At 45.0% G+C, this 19,384-nt stretch overlaps 1 protein-coding gene across 4 annotated transcripts; it reads left to right on the top strand.

Moving 5' to 3' along the window:
* The first annotated feature begins 65 nt into the window (after positions 1-65).
* On the top strand, positions 66-18,674 carry IL21R (interleukin 21 receptor). 4 transcript variants are annotated; one of them, XM_085074198.1, is made up of 10 exons: positions 66-333; positions 510-599; positions 7,470-7,544; positions 10,689-10,794; positions 11,421-11,617; positions 13,285-13,436; positions 13,827-14,004; positions 15,334-15,430; positions 16,240-16,321; positions 16,844-18,674. In XM_085074198.1, the coding sequence occupies exons 3-10, from the start codon at positions 7,490-7,492 to the stop codon at positions 17,747-17,749; spliced, it is 1,773 nt and encodes a 590-aa protein (XP_084930324.1). In that variant the 5' UTR covers positions 66-333; positions 510-599; positions 7,470-7,489; the 3' UTR covers positions 17,750-18,674. The 4 variants fall into 4 exon arrangements, with proteins under 4 accessions (XP_084930324.1, XP_084930323.1, XP_084930322.1 ...); XM_085074197.1 differs by lacking the exons at positions 66-333; positions 510-599 and adding exons at positions 1,602-3,088; positions 6,146-6,240; XM_085074196.1 differs by lacking the exons at positions 66-333; positions 510-599 and adding an exon at positions 1,603-3,088.
* Positions 18,675-19,384: the final 710 nt, after the last annotated feature.

Genomic DNA, 19,384 nt, shown 5'->3' with positions numbered 1-19,384 from the left:
TGACACAGCCAGATGTGTGTGTTTTTCACCCTATGACAGGTGCCGGAAGCTGCCTAAAGCACACTCCATTGCTGTACACAGCCCCGGGGGTGGAAGAACTGCAGCCAGGCAGGATAGGTGGGTCATGCTGATTTTTGACAGCTCTGGTAAAACAAAGCTCCATGCGATGCAGATGAGGCTAAATAACTGTGTGACAGCAGCAGAGTTCTGGTCTTGGTGCATCCCCACTTGCAGAGATCTGGAGACAAGCTGGTAGATGTTGTATCTAAGGGAGTCAGTTTCTGCCAACCTGCATGAAAGGAGCAGGGAGTTCTGCCAGCGCTGCCAGCTCAGGTGAGCACTGTGGGAATGTGTGACAATATTGCTGACCTTGTGTAGAGATGCTCTGGGGATGCTTTGCATGGTGCAGCTGAGGATGTTGGGTTTGAGCCTGAGCAGGGCTGTAGGTTTCTGTTCCAGATGGTCAGGGTGAGTTGACAAGCACAGTCATTCCTGTTTCTGTTTACCAGCATGTGTCTGGTGATTTCCTAAGAGAAGATACGAGCTCTGTGCAATCTCCTTTATGTGAGCAAGACGTACATAGTCACAGCACTGTGAAGGTAAGCCCTTTTCCTCTGGCAGGAGACAAGTGGTTTCCTCTTACTGTAGCGTTCATGCAGTATGGGTTCAGGTTTGATGGATATTGGGGAAAACGAGGCTGAGCCCTGTGTTGGTGGCTACAGATAACTGGCAAAGGCAGAAGAGAGGTCGGAGGACAGAATGCTGGGGTCTCTGCAGGTGATGCTCAGCATTCCCCAGACTGAAAGCAATGCACTCCTCCCACCCCTGCAGCATCCTGTGTCAGTTCACAACCACCACCTGTGGAGCTTTGGTGCTTTTCAACCTGCTGCTTTGCTGACTAACACCTCCGCTTTCTGCCTGGCTCATTCATATTTTAGCCTGTTTCCTGAGCTTTGAGGTGGTTTCATCTATTGCTTTCCCTTCCAGCAGAGCACTGTTACTCATGTCTCAGCTGTTCTCCTGCCATTTCTTTATTTATTGTCATGTATGATTATCTTCCTCCTAAATGTCACCAGCCAGTAATGGTGCCTTTGACCCTAAAGTTATGCCAGGTCTGTATCTTTGATGCTGCTGGGGATATTGGTTTAATTCTGTTATGACAGGAAGAAAATACAGAGGTAGTACTGTTTCTGTGAAGTTTTTTCTCCTTTTCTCCAAATCATGAACCTGATAACTACAAGTGTGACTGTTTTATTTCCTAGAGAAAGGAATTGTCAGCTCTGATTGTTATTTTTTCAATGTGTATTCTTGCTGATAAATACATACAGATGCTGCCATTCTTCCAATGATGGCAAAATGGTTTTGGGCCACAAATAGCAGAATCTACCACCAAACCTTCCCATGTTTGCCCTTCACACTTGCTTCTTGGTGAATATTTTTGCTGCAGGTTGGACTGAAATTACACTTTTTATGAGTTAAATTTGAGGAAAACAGGCCTTTTGGTGCAATATGTCTTAATTTATAAAGCCATTGGTCTTACAGTGCTACCAGTGTTCTTGTTTTAAAAATTAGCTCTGTAGTATTAAATGCATATTATTGCATGGTTTAAAAATAATGTGGCTTGTGCCTGCCAGAATATCACTCTTTGGACTAATCGCACATGCTACCCTTTCCCTCCTTCCTCTGCACAAATAATGATATTGCCACACTTCACAGAGTCCTGTGTAATCAGCGGGCAAAAACTACACCACTGTCCTGGTGTGCTATCCTCACACCAGAAAGATATGGAAAATTTTCAGAAAGAGCCTGGAAAATTTCTAACTTAGATGCTCAACCTCATTGACCCTGCACTGCACCCAAGCTTGGCGACAATCTCCACAATGCATAGGCACCATCAGCTGAGACTAGTCTTTCGTAGAAGCTTGGACCTGCATTGTACCTGTAAGGGATCCACAAAGCATGCAGAAGGGAGATCTGGTCTTTTACAGAGGCTGCTCCTAACACCATGAGGAGAAGCTTTTGGACTAAGTCATGTGACCTTCTGCATGCATGTTCTAACAGTGTACGACCAGCTCAGTCATCAGTAACTACCTGGCAAGCATGGTCAAAAGCCACCTGCCCTGGCCTGAATGTTCCAAAACATCTGTTTTTCACAGGGTGAGCCAGAGGCATGGAGGGCTGAACACGGAGCCCCCTCATCCTGCACCCTGTTGCTTTGTGCCAGCTTCATTCATGGCTTCAGTCTTCTTGGGTTATTACAGTTGCTTGTTCGTTACCCTCCTACCTCCACATTATGCTGTGTGTGCCAAATCCTTCCATAGTGCTATTTGTTTCCCTCTTGTCCAAGAATACAACTGGGCATGGGTTCCTTGCAGCCCCTTTAAAGTTAGGCTTAGGTGAATTGATGGACCCTCCCTCAGTGTCAGCCTTTCAATCTAAAGAGATCCAGCCCAGATACAAGCTACAGGCATGAAATACAGCAGGGGTGAACCCCTCATCATCATCACCCCTCATTGTGCAGGCGCCAGACAGCCTCCCTGCCTTTGGTCTGAGGATTGGTGCTGTTGCCCTGATCCTGGGACCCTTTGGGAAATGGACGGAAGCTGAACGCAGTGGTGCTTGACTGTCTCCACTGTGGCACATGTTGTACTATGCAGTTTGGCTCAGCCCTTTAATGCCTTGACACTGATGCCTCCTCACTGCACAAGTCTAAGTCCACCAGCCCCACTATGACCTTTTAGATATGAGGCTTGTGAGTTTTTATCAGCTCACCCACCCTTTTCTCATGTAAGAGAGCAGAGCAGTACAGTAATAAATGTCGTGTGGGTGTTTGGACCTGAATTCATCACCTCCTCTCACCACATCCTTCTGTCGGCACAGTAATACTGATACAGTGATGACGTCAATCTCCATTTATCACCATGTAGTCCAATACACCACGGCCCTTGGTTGTGCACAAGTAGGCTTTGCTCTTACTCGGTGCTGAGGAGACCCATGTGCTCCCCAGGTGGGGTCTGCAGTTGCAGTAATGATTTAGCCAGGCCGGTCATGGAAGTGTTGGAGGGCTGAAATGCACAGAACAGGGCAGGTAATGTCCATGTTTCCTGCATCTTTCCCTGCTGCCAGTTTGTTCCTGCTTGATATTGCAACTTCACTGTAAATCTTTTTATAACTGATGTGGCCCTTGTGCCCCAGCTGTCATTGGTGTTGACCTTTGGACAGTCAGAGCACCCCTTTGTCTCCCTGTTGCTTCAGCTTTGGGATTAGATGGCAGTGTGCATCAATAATGATTTTTTTTCAAGAAGAAATCTTGTTTGGGCGTATAACTGGTGGACTGTGTCTTCCATTCTTTTTTTGCTTGGGTGTAACAAAATTAATTTTCTCACGTTTGTAAATACCATCTTTCTTTCTTTCTTTCTTTCTTTCTGAAACTGAGTTCTTAATTAGTTTTGTTTTGGGTTTTTAAAATTTTTTTGGTTTGGGGGTTTTTTGGGGATTTGGGTTTTTTTGGGTTTTTTTGGGGGGCGGTTTGTTGGGGGTTTTTGGGGGGTAATCCTTTTTTGGATTTTTTTTTTTTTGGTGAAAGTTTTGAAGTACATATGTTTCCTGCAAACACTTCAAGTTGTTAGCTTAGACTGCATCCATGTTTGGCAGCTTATAGCATCATATTTCCAAATCCTTAACAAAAATAATCTTCATATGTATCTGTGTCTGTATTGGTCCTATCTCCTATTCTCTGGTATATTAAAAACTTGTAGCATTATTTACATGTGCATATTATGAATGGCTAATCAGCTTATTACTGTGGTCTCATAAAGATACTACAGAGTTTTCAGCAGTGGTACGTGGCAGTTCTACAATGCTTGACATTTTATAAGGATTAAGTGTCTGTGTTTCAAGGATGCCTGAAGCTGATTCAGAGTCCCCATTTCACAGACAAAAGAAAATTAAATGAGGTGGTAGAAAGGACTTTTCTAATGCCAGACTGGGAATAAGTTCCTGCCTCTGCTAATTGCGCACTGCCATTCCTTCCTCCTGGTGAATAATCACATGCTGACAGATGGAAGCAAATGGGAAGGGTGTAACAAATGGAGGGATGTAGGCGAGGTGGGGGTCTCAATCATAGACTGTGATTGACGTTTACCAGGAGTCTGGTAAACTGGACTGGAGAACACTTCAGAATAAGGGCTGCTACGTGTTTCTATTGAAGTAATGAAGTCTTTGGCATCAAAGACCACAAAGACTCTGCTGCAGATCAGCAGCTTTCCCAGCTCTTCTGCACGTCTTGTTTGTCTATGTCTTGTCATAACAATTTGGAGCACAGCCAGGAGGTCAGACACACAGCACTGAAACTGTCTATGGTGCTCTGAGAGGTTGTAGTCCTTTCCTACCACATTGAGGTAGGGAAAGAGGAGATAAATATTGGACTAATCTGTGGGCGGTGGCAAGGGTAAAAGATGGGACAGTGGAGTCCCGGCTGAGGAAGTATTGTCTCTTTGTTTCACCTATTTTAGCAGATCCTACTGGTTTTCTTATTTTTGCTACTGTACTCTTCTTCAGGAATCTTTCTTCTAGATTACAAGGCTGTATGTTAACTTCTCCCCATTGTGTAATGGCAGCCTCTCATAAGTCTGTAAGACATTTTCCCAATTAGCTACTTGGGCTTCCTGCTGTGACTTTTTCCTGCTCAGTCCTGCCTGTCCCTTTGCTTTGATGGTACCATTCTCTGAGCAGAGGAAGGAAAGTAGGGGTGGCCCTTGAAAGAAACTATAGGACAATGAGTAAAAGCAGCAAAGGCTTTCCTTGCATTGGTCTGTTCAATACCAGAGCTACAGCAATACCATGGATACAAAGCACCAGAGGCCCTGCCAATTTGATTCTGAAATAAGTGGTGGGTCTGCAGACCCTTCCTTCCTTCCTTCCTGCCTTCCTGCCTTCCTTCCTGCCTTCCTGCCTTCCTGCCTTCCTTCCTGCCTTCCTGCCTTCCTGCCTTCCTGCCTTCCTGCCTTCCTGCCTTCCTGCCCTCCCCTGCCCTCTGCTCCCCTGCCCTGCCCTGCCCTGCCCTGCCCTGCCCTGCCCTGCCCTCCCCTCCCCTCCCCTCCCCTCCCCTCCCCCCCCCTCCCCCCTTCCCCTCCTTTCTTTGTTTTCCATAGTGGTGGAGATCGTGAAGTGCTGAGATGGGCTCATAGTGCAGCCAGTCTTAGCAGGAAGTCGAGAGAGCAGGTTTCAGATGGCAGGATAACAGCAGGCTTTCCTCAAAGGAATGAGGATTTGGAGAAGAGCACTGGAAGATGGGTGGGATCACAAGGTGGGGTTAGACAATGGGTTGTATCTCAGTGACCATGGACTGCACCACCAGTAGTGGTAATGACAAAGAGTTATTATGCAGAGAAAACTTGGAGAGCTGGGACCAGAGGGGTCAAGAAAAGGTGTTTACTCAAGGCAGTGTGTGATGCAGAAAGAAGGGCTGGATTATGGAGGCAGAGAGTTTGCCCTGCCACCAGCAACAGGTGAGGGAGGGTGTCAGGGTGTCTGGGGCTCCTTGCTGAGCGGGAACAGTGCTTCATGGGCAGGGTTTGTTTGGCAGGAAAGGAGGGGCAGCAGCTGCACCATTGCTCCCACCACAGGGTTGTGATGCTGCAGCCTGTGAGTATCTGTGGCAACTCCGGAGCAAGCCCTGCTGATCTCACCTGGACACTGACACCCTAAGAGCACGTCTGTGAGCTCACATCAGGCTGCAGGGGCTTTCTGGCAACTGCTAAATTTATTTTGCTTTCATTATTTGAGTAAACCTGGGAAATTTTTAAACACCGCAAATATTCCCCAAGTGTTAGAGGCCTCATGGGCTTCTCTCTGCTGAGTGATTGCCTGGGTATTTTTTTCTTGTGGTGGAGGCAGCACAGGTACCCCAGGACCTGGATACCTGCAATCCCCCATATCAATACAGCCCGAGGGACAAAAAGATTGAGACCAGCCCTGCTAACAACGACCTGAGGGCATTGGTGGATAAAAAGCTGGACATAAGCTGGCCATGTGTGCTGGTAGCCCAGAATCCCCTGTGTCCTCAGCAGTGTGGGCAGCAGATAGAGGGAGGGCAATCTTCCCCTCTGCTCTCATGAGACCCCGCTTGGGGTTCTTCCCTCAGGTCTGGGACCCACAATGTGAGAAGCATATGGAGCTGCTGTAGTGAGTCCAGAGGAGGCCACAGAGATGCTCCGAGGGCTGGAGAACCTCTGCTAGGTATGACAGGCTGAGAGAGTTGTACTTGTTCAGCCTGGAGAAGAGCAGGCTTTGAAGACACCTTACTGCAACCTTTCAATATTTAAAGGGAGCCAGTAAGAAAAATAAGGATGGACTTTTAGCAGAGTCTGTTGCAACAGGACAAGGGATGATGTTTTTTTTAAATTAAAAGTGTATATTAGACTATGTGACATGGCATGTGGGCCCTTCCTGCTGTCCATGCATCTTTGTAATTTACTTCCAATGAAACTATGTCCCCAGAATAATACAGGTTGCTTCTCCAAAGTCTTTTCCCACTTGAGAACAGCTTGAGGAAACAGTGCTGAAGTCTGTACCAGGTATCCACAGCCAATACTCTGCAGGCAGCTCATTTTAAGTCTTTTTGTGCACATCCATGTGTTTCTATAAATGTTTAAATGCTGTGAAAACACAGCCACACTGCCTTAATGCGTTATATGACTTGAGGGCTTTGTCTTGCAGCAGGGGCTGTGGGTTGAACAGTCATTTGCATGTGATGCCATTTCCTCTTTTTTAAACATCCTGCTGTCATCTTCTCTGAAGACTTTCTTGTAGGTTCTCTTCACTAAACTATCAGGGCAGCCTCTCCCTGCAGTCAGTGCTGTACACTGTTCTCTTGGGTGCCACATAGGAAGCTGGTTTTTTCTATTTTTTTCCTCTGGTCTGTCTTTCTGGAGTCCCTTTACTAGATATTTCATGCTTATTTAACCATGGGTAGGCAAAATCAATGAGTTCTCACTACCTTTGCTCAGACAGACCCACAATGACATTCAGGCTCCGTTTGGCTAATTGACTGCGCAGCTGTTCAATCTGCAGCAATGTCACTTCCAGTGGCAAGGCATTCCTAGTTGCAGGATACTAATGAAGAAAAAATGGGTTAGCACTTAACCCAAGAGTCTTTCCTGTTGCCTGGATAGCCTGAGCTGGAGTCACTTCACTGCTTTCTCTGCACACGTGCTGGCAAGGAGCAAAGATTTCACTGACCTCGCTTATGGCATGTTGGTATGCTGTTGGTCATCCCCCCCCGCCCATGGAGTAGATACACACAGGAAAGCTGAAATTAATTTACTAAATATGACACTACTTGTAGACATTTAAATGAAAGCAAGATTAATTCCACCTCAACCTTAATCAAGTAGATGTCTGAGCAGAGCTTTTAATTGGTTGTGGGAGTTTTGTTTGTGGTTGTTTTTTTGTTTTTTTCTCCCCAGGACATCCAGTGAGAACTACCATGAGGAACAAACGGTGGCTCCAGAATATTTTCTTCTGCCTTTTATTCCAGTACAGTAAGTCCTCAGATATTTCTTTCAGGTTGTACACACACAGGATTTATCTTAGTGACAATGTGTGCCATGAGATGTGAGCTCTGATGTGAGATCTGATGAGATATGCATGGCATAAGGTTGCCCTGGGACAGCAAGCACAGGACAAGGTCCCAGGGGAGAGGGTTCCATGTCGTAATGACTGGAGGACTGGCACAGGAAGGTGCACAGCTGCACAGAGCTCAGCCAGGCTGTATATTGACCTGGGGAGCAGCATCAGCAGAGAGCCTGCAGAGGCAGTGCCTGCCTTGCATTGAAAAGTCTCCTAGTGACATCAGAGTAGGATCTCCCCCACCAGAAAAACCCTTTGCTACAGAAAAAGATCTGGTGGCCAAGACCAGGATATCCCCAGGATCACTGTTGGCTGGTCAGCCTGGCTCAGTGCAATGATCCTCTTCTAGTCTGAGTTCCCTTGCTTAGGACTGAACTAAGAAGACAGTCACTCCCCCCCCCCTTTTTTTTTTGCTGGTTCCTACCCACACTGCAAACTCCAGCTGACTCAGAACTGACTTTCTGAACAGATCAGATGGACAGAAAAAGGCAGTAACAACCATGTCTGCAGGGAACCATGCAAGTTCAGTATCTTACATGCTGCTTGTAGGCAGAATATTGGACCTGCTCCAGACCTAAATTAGGAGAAAAGATGCATTCAGAATTATATATTCCTGTCATAGGGGACCATTGTGATGTCTGGTCTGAATTTTGTGTGATGCAAGCCAGGGAATTACCATGTACTAGTTTCAGTTTGGATCAATCTAGATCTTACTGTTAGAAGCATTTGAGTTTTGTTTCTGAAGCTGCCAAGGACAGACATTTCATCCTAGATCTAACTAGGTTTAGGACACTTAATTATTTCTTTCCCAGTAAAAAGCTGTCCTCTTAAATTCATTAACAGGTTCTTGCCCAAAGACACACTTGCAACTTACCAGCTACCTAGAAATAGTTGTCTGTTTGACTAATTAACATAATAGCATAGAAGAACACTAATTACCACTCCTTAATAGCTTATTAATACTTTCTGCCCTCTCTAAAGGAATGCAAGAGATTTCTAACCTCATTTTTCTAGGAGAATAAAGTTAGGCTAAAAGAGGAAAAGTATGTTGCTTGGGATTCTGAACTAAAAAGTGCTTGGTCCAGAACCCTCAGAGGAGTCTGTTGAGGGTTCAAAACAAAAAGTGAAAACTTAATGAAAATTTTAGAATAGACTTCTGAACTCAGTGTGAAATTATAAAGTCAAAATGAAAAAAACTCTTATGTACATCCTTGGGACCAATCTGTTGCAAACATCCCCAGATTTCTACTGCCACCATCCTAACTCTTTGGGATAAGGGGGATCTTGTATGCAAATCTGAGTGCTGCTCAGAGCCCACGCAGGGAGAGTAGTGTGTGCTCTGATATGTGAGGACTAGGAAGTAAATGTTGTGATGGGTGGCTTCAGCAGGGAAAACTGTGACTTTGTTTTCCTTTGAACTTACCCCAGCTTAGGAGGAAGCTGCACCCTCCATTGGACTCGCCTGCCGGGCATTGTGACTGCAAATGCAGACAGCTTGTTTGTGGGGACAGCCATTTGATCTGGAGGGTGGAACATGTTTCTGGTCCATTAATGCACACACTGTCTGCATTCCATTGTGGTTCTCTGCATACAGCTTCAACCGTAAGATTGGGCATAGGGGTTGTTGAGCATATCACATCAGCAAACAACTCTCTAGACACAAAGCATGTTGCAACAAAGAAGAGGGAAGCAGGGGATGCAGCTTCTCTAACCAGGCAAGCAGCAGAGTTACAAAGGGAAGTGAGCTTGCAGCATGGTTAGTATGAAAGGGTTTGGTTGCCTGATGGCTGCAAAGTAGTGTATTCCCATGAGGCTGGGAGCAGCCTTTATGGTAGGGGAGGACCCATGCTTGATTTAAATGCAGATGTAAAAAACTTGATTAATTTCTTACATTATGACAAATTTATTTCCATCAAAAAGGGGTGATACTGTACATTTCTGGGAAAAATGGTCACTGCAGTAGGCATGGTTTGAACCAGCATGGCATGCTGCATCTCCTGTAGGCCTTTCCTCATTTAGCCATTCCTAGTGTAATAGCAGTGGTTCTTGTCAGCCCAGGGAGCTGTCAGGAGGGGACTCATCAATGCAGGAATTTCTCACTTTGCAACCGTCTCACCTGCCTTGAAATCCAGGGAGATAAGTGTGTTATGCACAGGACAATGATACTTTTATACAACACATATTGGATACTGCTCTGTGAGCAGAGCTCCTGCAGAACAATTACAAGAGTATAAATGCTACTTTGTGACCACTTTCAAAAAATTACTTTATTTTCCTAATGACCAGTGTAAGTTCTACAATTGCCTCTCAAGTTCTTTTGAGAAGTCTGTAATTAATAAATTGTGCTTATCAGAATGTTTATAGAAATTAGAGTAACTAAAAATTTGCAATATTTTTTATTCCCAAATTCTATGAAAAACATACTTCAAGCCTCTGAAGCTGGACATAAAAAGTATTGACACTGCAGATATCAAGCTTTAGAGAACAGAAGAGAGAATGGCAAAGAAAAAAAAACTAAAATAGCATTTATTTATTATTATATTATTATTTATATATTTTTAAAAGTCTAAAGTGGTATGTCGATGTACAATGAAAACAAGACTAGCAAGAACAATACTCAATTTAGAAACTGGTATCAATAAAATATATGAATATGCTACTGTTTCTTATTGGTTTATCATACCTCTACTATGGACCATATAAGCTAAGACTTGCTGGAGTATGTGACTCTGCTATAGTAATTCTATGAGAGGGGACAGGGATAAGTCTGAAAATTCAGTCACAATTTGGGCATTTCCTGATTTTGGCTGCCATAATGTTTTTAATAATTTTTTGTTTGACACTTATCTTGCCATAAATGAGTTGTCACCCTGTAGAGTTGGCTCTACAGGGTGCCCCAATACTGGAGACCTTCAGCAGGAGGGAGGAGGGTTGTCAGAGGTTTGTCTGTTCCCTTCAGATTTAGTGGGCACCCTGAGGAGTGCATATGTTGATACAAAGTTCTGCTTGCTTTATCACGTAAGTTGATACTGTGTTTTCTCTTTCCAAACCTACAGTCCTGTGTGGTGAAAACCTCACTTGTTTTGTGGACTACGTACAGACCCTGTCCTGTATCCTGCGAAATGAGTTGGATGCCAGCTCATACAATCTCACTGCAACATGGTACGTCTTGGTAGGATAAGCAAAATCCAGTTGGCAGGAGCCTCTGCATGGCCATAGCCCAGTGGTGACCTTCTGTCCTCTTTGTTATGTAGAAATCCTGTTCTTCCTGCCATGCTGGTTTTTTACTTGGTATTTTGCACTGCAGTTACAAACTGACTTCTTCCCTTCCAAAGGACCACTGGTTCCTGTCTCCACTGATTATGCTTCTTGCTGCTGACTGCTATGCTGGCTCCAGCTTCCTTAGCATTACCTTCTCTCCTACCATGGGAATATTTTGCCCTTTGCTGCTGATAACAGTAACCTTTCACCCATGTGCATGGGCTCATGCAGATTGTACAGCCCCATGTGGCTGCTGCTCTGCCCCAGCAAGGCAGTGGATGCAGTCTTGGGCTGTGTAGCCATGAGGAACACCTTTCCTTTCCAGAAACACTTCCCTATTTCTCTCAAAGATGCTAAGATGAGCAAGTAGAAGGGAAAAAAGAAATCTGTTGAAATTCAAAGGTAATTTTTTAATGGAACATGTTGATTTTTCATTTAAATCGGCTCCTATGCCTGGTGGTTCAGCAACAAATTAATCCAGCTACAGTATGTAATGCATGCGGACTTGTTTATTTTGTCTTTCTTAGGGTTCCTGAGGAAGATCCAGAAAATACTGTGGCTACATGCAGTCTCCTGCAATTGTCAAGGAACGCCAGTCACACACAGTATATGTGCACTGTGGACATGACTGAACTCCTAGCAGATACCAAAGTCCAGGTGGATGTTACAGATATAGCTGATAGGCAGCATGTGCTTTCCAAAGACTTTTATTTGTCAGAAAATGGTAAGTACAAAAATGGTAAATTTGATGAATACTGTCTAACTTTATGTGCTAGGATAGTCTGGGCAAGGAGTGAGAGTGGCAGCAAGCCGCATGGGGCTACGTTTGCTGTACGCTCACCTACATAAATCACTATGCTCTTATTGTTGCTATTATGCTTGAGGTTGAGCTTAGAGCTGGCTTGCTCCATGCTTTTTATGGGGAAATTCCTTTTCCCCGTGAAGCAGCAGGTGATAAATTTCCACCATAGATCAGTCTCATACCTAGACTATACAAGAGTTTGGTCTTGGCTGGATTCTAAAGGGCAGGAGGAATTGCTTTATTACAAATGTCACAAATCACAGAATCCTTAGAATTGCTTGGGTTGGAAGGAACCTTAAAGATCATTAAGCTCCAGCCCCCTGCCATGAGCAGGGACACCTTCCGCTATCCCAGGTTACTCTAATCTCCATCCAATCTGGCCTTGAACACTTCCAGAGATGTGGCAGCCACAGTTTCTCTGGGCAACCTGTGCCAGCTCCTCACCACGCTTGTAGCCAAGGACTTCTCCCTGATATCCCATCTAACCCTGTTCTCTGTCAGTGTGAAGCCATTCCCTCTTGTCCTATCACTACATGCCCTTGTCAAGTCTTTATCCAGCTCTCTTGTAATATCGAGGGAGCTGAAGGCTCCCAAGAGGCTTTTGCAGTGGACACTTAACCAACATGACATTAGTTTGGGTGGCACAAGATGTCCCAGATGCACTGGATGAGGCAGTTCTCCTTTCTGGGACAACTCCTAATAATTTCTCCTGTGTGACATGAAGACTGAATGCAATCAAGTAGCTGACATGGTGGAATGTTGGTATGTTCTGGGTTATGTAGCAAACTGTGAAGAAAAGGAGTGGTTAGCCAGGCAGATGGGTACCATGCAGACACAGGAAAAGGATTTTTCTATTTGGCTTCTTCTGAAATTAAACTTTACTTTAAAGTGTCATCCTTTTAATAAATGCCATAACATTTCAGGAAACCTCCTTGCTCCCACTGATAGGCTAGGGATTGGGTAGTGGTGCTTTGCATATCTCCTAGACGTCCTCATCCAAAGGCATCATAGCCCAGTGCTGGGCCCTGATGACTGCTGGAGTTTTATATTACTGCCTTTCAATATACAAACACTCCCTGCAGGGATACAAAAGCTTGCTTTTTGGGCACTTAGGACACAGAATTGCTCTGGGTTTATGCAGCGTCCCCTAGCCCCAGCTTTTCCTGATGTCTGTTACACTGCGGGGTATTTCCCCAATTTTGCAAGTGATCATGACTACACAGAGTTTTGTTGTGTCACAAGAAAAACGAAGTGCTCTACATTTTACATCTCCTGAGAGTTATTAGCCCTGTGTACTTTCTTCTCCTGCTCTGCTGCTTTGACCCCCTATGCTCCATAGGCAGTGAAGAGATTCGGAGACAACCAGAAAATATATTCAGAGAAATGTGGTCCTGACTTCATTATGCTGCTCACATGTGAGATTCTGTGCATGGCTGAGGGCAGGAATGCTGTGGATGTTCTCTACTGTAGGAAGGCTCACCCCTGCCAGGGCAATTTTGTTCCCTACTCACTCTGCATTGCTGATACCATACTGGGCCATCTCTTGACTGTAGTAATCTTATGAAAGGTAACACTATCCTGTCTTCCAGTCAAACCACAGCCTCCATTCAACCTGACCGCTTGGTTCTCAGAGGGTTACAATATTTCTTGGGAAACCATCTACCAGAACTCTTCCCTCTACTTTTTGAATGAGGAGCTGGAATATCAGCTGCGTTACAAAAGAAGAACTGATACTTGGGAGGTAAGTGAGATGTCAGTTTACCATCATGTAGGATGTACCAGAAAAGAGGAGGCCAGCAAAACCAGGACAGTAGCTCTGGTGTGGGAGAAGGGTTTTCATGGTTTAGAACAAATGTCTCTCTGCTTGAATGGACTGAAAACAGGCAAAACCAAAAATTAATTGAAGCTGTGTGAGAGTATTAGATTCTGTGAGGAAAGCTGATAATTCATTTGATTTTCATGCTGTCCTGCATGGAAGGGTCCCCAGCTGCTGACCAGTCAGAGCATGGCATTGCAGAAACAACAGGAAAGCAGAAGAGGTTACTTTGCAGGCATCCTCACTGTGCAGCAGCGAGAGCAAAGTGAGAGCAGACACTCCAGCCCTGAGTGTTTGGTGTTTAATCATTCACAGACTCAGAAGACTAAAGCTGTTCATGAAGATAAACGGACACTGCTGATCCTGCCACGGGAACTACAGGCAAACACTGAGTATGAGTTCCAAGTGAGAGCTAGACCCCGGCAAGACAGTGGCTACGGTGGTTTTTGGAGTGAATGGAGTTCTCCGCTGTCATTGAAAACCAGCCCTGCCGGTACATGCTGCCAGATCTCCTTGCCCCCTCAATTAGTCCAGTGTCAGAGAATGCTTTCAGAAATTTAATCAAATCTATTTAATTAGAACAGATTTTAAACAGTACAGTAAAGAGAGGTATCGTTAGCTTTCTTACCGGTTATGTGAACCCTAGGCCTGGGCTGTCAGTATTGACATTCTCACTGTGTGGCAAAAGAAGTGTGTTTGGTGGGGTTGGCTGTACGTTTGGATGCTGCTTGCAGGAGTGCAGCCTCTAGCTTCTCTTTCAGTATCAAATGTCCAGGGTCCTACATACAGCTTTCAGAAACAGGAGAGATCTCCTCTACTGGGTCTTAGTGTTCTCTTCAGCTGAGGGGAGGTGAATCCTGCTCTCAAACCTGAGCTCTGTGTCTGGACGCTGATGTTTGGCCACGCTGAGCATGGGTGTTTTGTTTGCTAGCCACCACTCTGCAGGGAATTCATGGTACCTTATACATAGAAGTATGCTGATGCTCATCATGGTGGAACTGAGGCTATGCCTCAGTTAAGGAGGCATAAGGAGCCTTTGGTCCAATAGAGCAGGTGCAAAATTACTGTGGTCAATGCCAGCAGTATTGCTGAGCTTCCCTGCTCTCACTCATCTGCAGCTCGAACTGATGTATTAAAGGGTATACCTAGTGCTGTGGCAGCAGGGCCAGGCTCCATTTGCGAAGGGATATCTGAGTTCTGGATCTGAAAGACACTCCTTTTCATTACAGGTGGAGGGCAGCCACCAAGCAGTCATCTAGTCAACACCTGTCTCTAATCACCCACACTCTTTTCACTTCACAGATTGTCTGTGGAGGTGTCCCTAAACCATGAGTCAGAAACACCAGGGGTCGTTGTGGCAAGGAACTGTGCTGCCCCAAGTATGTTGGCTGTCTATCTGTGGTGCAGCCAGGCTGTAGGGCAGCTGATATACTGCTCCTTTCATTGATGTGGTTTTCTCTGAGCATCCTCAATCAAACCTGTCTGGAGTACTGGGGCCCAAGTCACAGCCTTAATATCCCTATGAGAAAATCTGGGATGGAAATTGAGGGTTTCTTATAGAATCATTTAGACTGGAAAAGACCTCCATGATCACCAGGTCCAACCTTTGACTGGCCATCACTTTATCAACTAGACCATAGTACTAAGTGCCATGTCCAGTCTCTTGAACACCTTCAAGGATAGTGACTCCAGCGCCTTCCTGGGCAGCCCATTCCAGTGCTTGACAATTCTGTTCCAAAAATTCTTTTTCTTCTCACCACCTCCTGTTTATTGACCAGGATATAAACAAGGTGAACCTGAATGACCTTGTCTCTTTCTCCAGCAGTGACACAGACAGCAGGCATGGAATGGCTGTTGCTGTTTGGTATTGTTGTGGCAATCATGGCCTCAATCACAACCTTTCTGGCCAAACAGCAGAGGTAAGAAAGCTTCAGGAAGTGGAAGTTAATGCTTTTATTCTATCTTGATAAAGATGGGGTGTTCACATGCAGCCTTCTTTGAGTCTTGTATATCTATGCATGGGCAGCTATGAGCCTGAGGGACAGCCAAGTATGGTCTCTAGCTGATGTACTGCCAGGAGTGACCTGCTTTTCTCTGGGTCTCTGCTGCCATTCAGCTGGTTGGGACAAGATGGCGGCACATGGGAATGAAGCAAGACCACACAGCTTCCTGAGCTGTTCTCCTGGTCTTGTCTATGCTCTGCAGTTGCCAGATAGAGCAGTAGCCAGGGCTAGGCTGCCCATTTCCAAAGCTGACATAGGTTCCTCAATGTTGGCTGGAGGCCTCTGTCCCACTGAGGCTTCTCATGCCGTTGAAGAGATATGGGGTGCTGATGTGGAGGAGGGCTGGGCTGGTGCAGCAATAGGGCTGGCGCAGCCCAGGTCCACAGAAGAAATGCATAGGGCAGAGTTCTGGCCTGCAGACCACAAGTCATCCCAGCCTCAGTGGAAAATGCATTTCTAGCATTTAGTGCATTTCCAGGAAGGAAAAAAATGGAACCTCTTTCCTTAGCGTGAATATGTGTGTGCCAGTGCTGAGGCCTCACCTCCAGTGAGGTTCACAAGAAAGGCCATTAGATGGCTCTGGCAGCCCAAGACATCCTTGGAACCTCAGCCACTTGCTAACTCATGAGGCTGGGTAGGTGATTCCAGTTGCTTGAAATGGATCTGGAGATGGCTTGCTTTGTATCTGTAATGTGTGCTTAACCCCAAGCCTTTCTCTTTTCCAGCTTGTGGAAGAAGATGGCTTGTATCCCAGACCCTGCTCCCTTTTTCAAACCTCTTTACATGGCTCATAATGGAGATTTTAAGGTATAAATGGAGTGCTCCACACAAGCGAGTGGATCACATGACAGATTAAAAGACCATCATGCTATCCTGGTCAAGTGACTCTCATTAGGGTTTTAGAAAGGGAAATCTATCTCAAAGGAATGCCAAATGTCTCCAGATATCAGGACCAGAGCTTTCCAGTATGTGCTCAGTGCCATGAAGACCTTTATTTTACATCTGTACTCCTTATTCTCTGTAGATGCTGTCTTAATGGGTGAGCTGACTTCACATGATTTGTGAAGCTTGCAATCCTCACAGGAGTGTCAGAGAAAACTGCTAAGCCACGCAAACCTCTCAGAGCTAATTATTTTTGGTTACTTCAGTTATTCTCCTGCAGTTGCCTGTGTCTCATAATAACAGCATCTCCTACACTCTTATATTGGAGGAGTCAGTGATTTTAGAGTTTGATTTTGCCACTAAACAGCATAAGAACTTTGGTTATGTCTGTGGAACCTCAAACTTTGTGACACTAACCTCTTTCTCTCTCTGTGTCCTTTTCTGTAGAAGTGGGTTGGTGCATCCCATGTGAAAATGACCTTTGATTTCTTTGAATGGGGAATAGTCCTTCCAGAAGTCCTAGAAGTTTACACCATGCATCCTTCCAACAGCACCCCACAGGAAGAGCAGCATGACCTGAGAAAGAATCTGCCTTGCAAGCCCTGTGCATCTTGCCTGACTGCCCCAGGTCACGACAGCCAGTCCCTGTGGTGTAATGTAAACAGCAGTGGTGGGACTGAGGACCAATCATATGGGCACTTGTCAATTGATACAGTGACTGTGGCTGATGAATTTACACCTTGTAACTGCCAGTGCAGCTGTAACCATGTGTACAGGGAGCCTGAGCATACCAACAAGGAAGATGATAGTGCTGGAGAACCTGGTTACCCCAAGGTTAACATTGATGAGGAAAACAGAAAGATACCCAGTGACTTGCATTTGGCTGATCTGAGCACACAGGACAAAATACTTGCTTCAGGCTCTGTGTCTACAGATCACCTGAGGAGCACAGTCAACCAGCAAGGAGAAAGGGGAGTGGAAGGAGGGGTGGGGAGCCTCCTAGAAGCCCTTTGCTTGCAGGCTCATCAGTGGGATTTGGAAAATCCAGGTTCTCTACCTTCTCCTGATGGTGAAAGTGTTTCTTACAGTGAAGGCTCTTATGACTTCTTCCCTCACAATACAAGGCCTGGTGACAATTATCCTTTGATCTGTATAGATTTGGACACTATTGACAGTGGCTTTGTGGACTCGGACTGTGGAAGTCCAGTTGACTGTGAATTTGGGCAAAACAGTCAGACCATTTGTGGGCCCATCTCTCTTGAGCAGGAGGGGAAAGATTTTTCACGGAGCTATGTCAAGCAGTGGGTCTCCTGTCGCTCTGACAGCCCTGTCAGTAGGACCCAGACAAACTAAAAATTTGATGTTGCCTGGCTGAGTGTGGCACCTTTTCCATACTATGCCAGGAGCAAAATGTCAGCAAAATTCAGAAGAGAAACAAAGTTTACTTTGTGTAAGCTCTATTACATAAACTGAAACCTCTTAGGTCCACAAAAATATGCCTATTTCTATTGCATCTTATCCTATTAATGTCTCAAATTTGTTGTGATTGTTTGTTCCTGGGTTTTGTTGGGTTTGGGGTTTTTTTGGTATCCTTGATCAACCCCTCTTATAATTTCAGAAAAAAACAACTGTACCTTGAAAATTATCCTTTGGCTTATGTAGATGTGCAAAATTTTTTTCAGTAATCTTATAAAGAGTACAGAACTTTAAATTATTTTCCCTGGTATTCTCACATGACTTGAGAGTTTGGCTGTACATGGAACCTCAGAACCATAACCAATGGCAAGCACGTTTGCTACATTAAAGTTCCCTTACCCTTTCCAAACAACATGTGACGTTACTTTTCCTTCTACTATCTTTGCTCTTTAAACTCAGCTGCAGTAGTTTGTTAATTATGCAGGGTTCCAGACCTGTCCACAGGGATCAAAATCAATTCTTACGTAATCATTGCAGAAATGTGTGTACTAGAGACCAAGCACAACTCAGGTTTCAGAAAGACTTTGCCTTTCCAGGTGGAATCTGCAAATGAAAAGTCTTCAAAACACATATAAGTCTAGACTAACTCTTGCCACTATGCTTTTCTATTGAGTCAGATTCTCTCCCAGCGTTTTCTAAGCATATTAATTCAGCAGTTTTTAGAATTATGCCAAAATTACTGAAATGTTTTCCTACCTGGATGTGCCTGCTACTTCTGCCTTGGACTTGCTCTGCTGCAGTTACAGGTCAGGAGCACAAATTTTGAGCAATTTCCGCCAATAAAGCCAAATATAAAACTGCACTGTAACTGTGAATTTATTTTTCTCTCTGACATCTCTGTATCTCAATTTGTTCAGGATAACTGTTGTAAAAAGTCGCTGTAATACTGAAGTTGAATGTGAAGACCTTCATCTTACAGAGTTATAGTACTACTAACCCATAGGCTGCTTGGCTCCAGGTCGTCATATCTTGAGACAAGCTTTGTGGTGAATGATGCATGGTTCCAGTGTAGTAATAATCTGTTGTTGCTGCGATACCAGTAAACTCCCTTCCCTCACCCCCTTCTCTAATCTGAGACTATAGGCAACCCCACAACTCCCTAAACAGGAGAGAGCACTGTAGTAAAGAGAAGCCGTTTCTTTCATAGGTGACTGCTGGGACATTTTTGCAGTGCATCCACATCCTCAGGTTTGATTGTTCAGAACCACCGTGGTATCTGCCACATTGATTTTGGACCTACATGACTTAGTTTTGCCCACGTTGTCATTTTTCCCTCAATACATCCCTAACTCAGTGGCTTCCTGGGTGCTGCTCTAAGATACATTAGCTTCATTGGTTTCTTCCCTTTTTATTTTACATTTTTCTTGTCATCTGCTGTGATAAATCATGGGAGGTGGTGTCTTCACATGCTCATGCATACTCCCTGCTGCACTACTGGTCCTCCATGTGCCCTCCACAAGGCAGCAGAGGACTGCCCCAACTCCACTGCCCTAATGAGCTGACTGCCTCATA

The sequence above is a fragment of the Lichenostomus cassidix genome, chromosome 14, assembly GCF_008360975.1.
Source record: "Lichenostomus cassidix isolate B80296 chromosome 14, HeHo_3.0, whole genome shotgun sequence".
NCBI classification, from domain to species: domain Eukaryota; kingdom Metazoa; phylum Chordata; class Aves; order Passeriformes; family Meliphagidae; genus Lichenostomus; species Lichenostomus cassidix.
This window is presented reverse-complemented; position numbering and strand designations above follow the sequence as displayed.

What these genes read in the sequence shown, in the direction of transcription:
- IL21R (XM_085074198.1), top strand. Translation starts at nt 7,490, where the DNA reads ATGAGGAACAAACGGTGGCTCCAGAATATTTTCTTCTGCCTTTTATTC. An exon ending in CTTTTATTTGTCAGAAAATG is followed by an intron (nt 11,618 to 13,284) that starts GTAAGTACAAAA and finishes CCTGTCTTCCAG; the next exon opens with TCAAACCACAGCCTCCATTC. An exon ending in ATTGAAAACCAGCCCTGCCG is followed by an intron (nt 14,005 to 15,333) that starts GTACATGCTGCC and finishes CTCTTTCTCCAG; the next exon opens with CAGTGACACAGACAGCAGGC.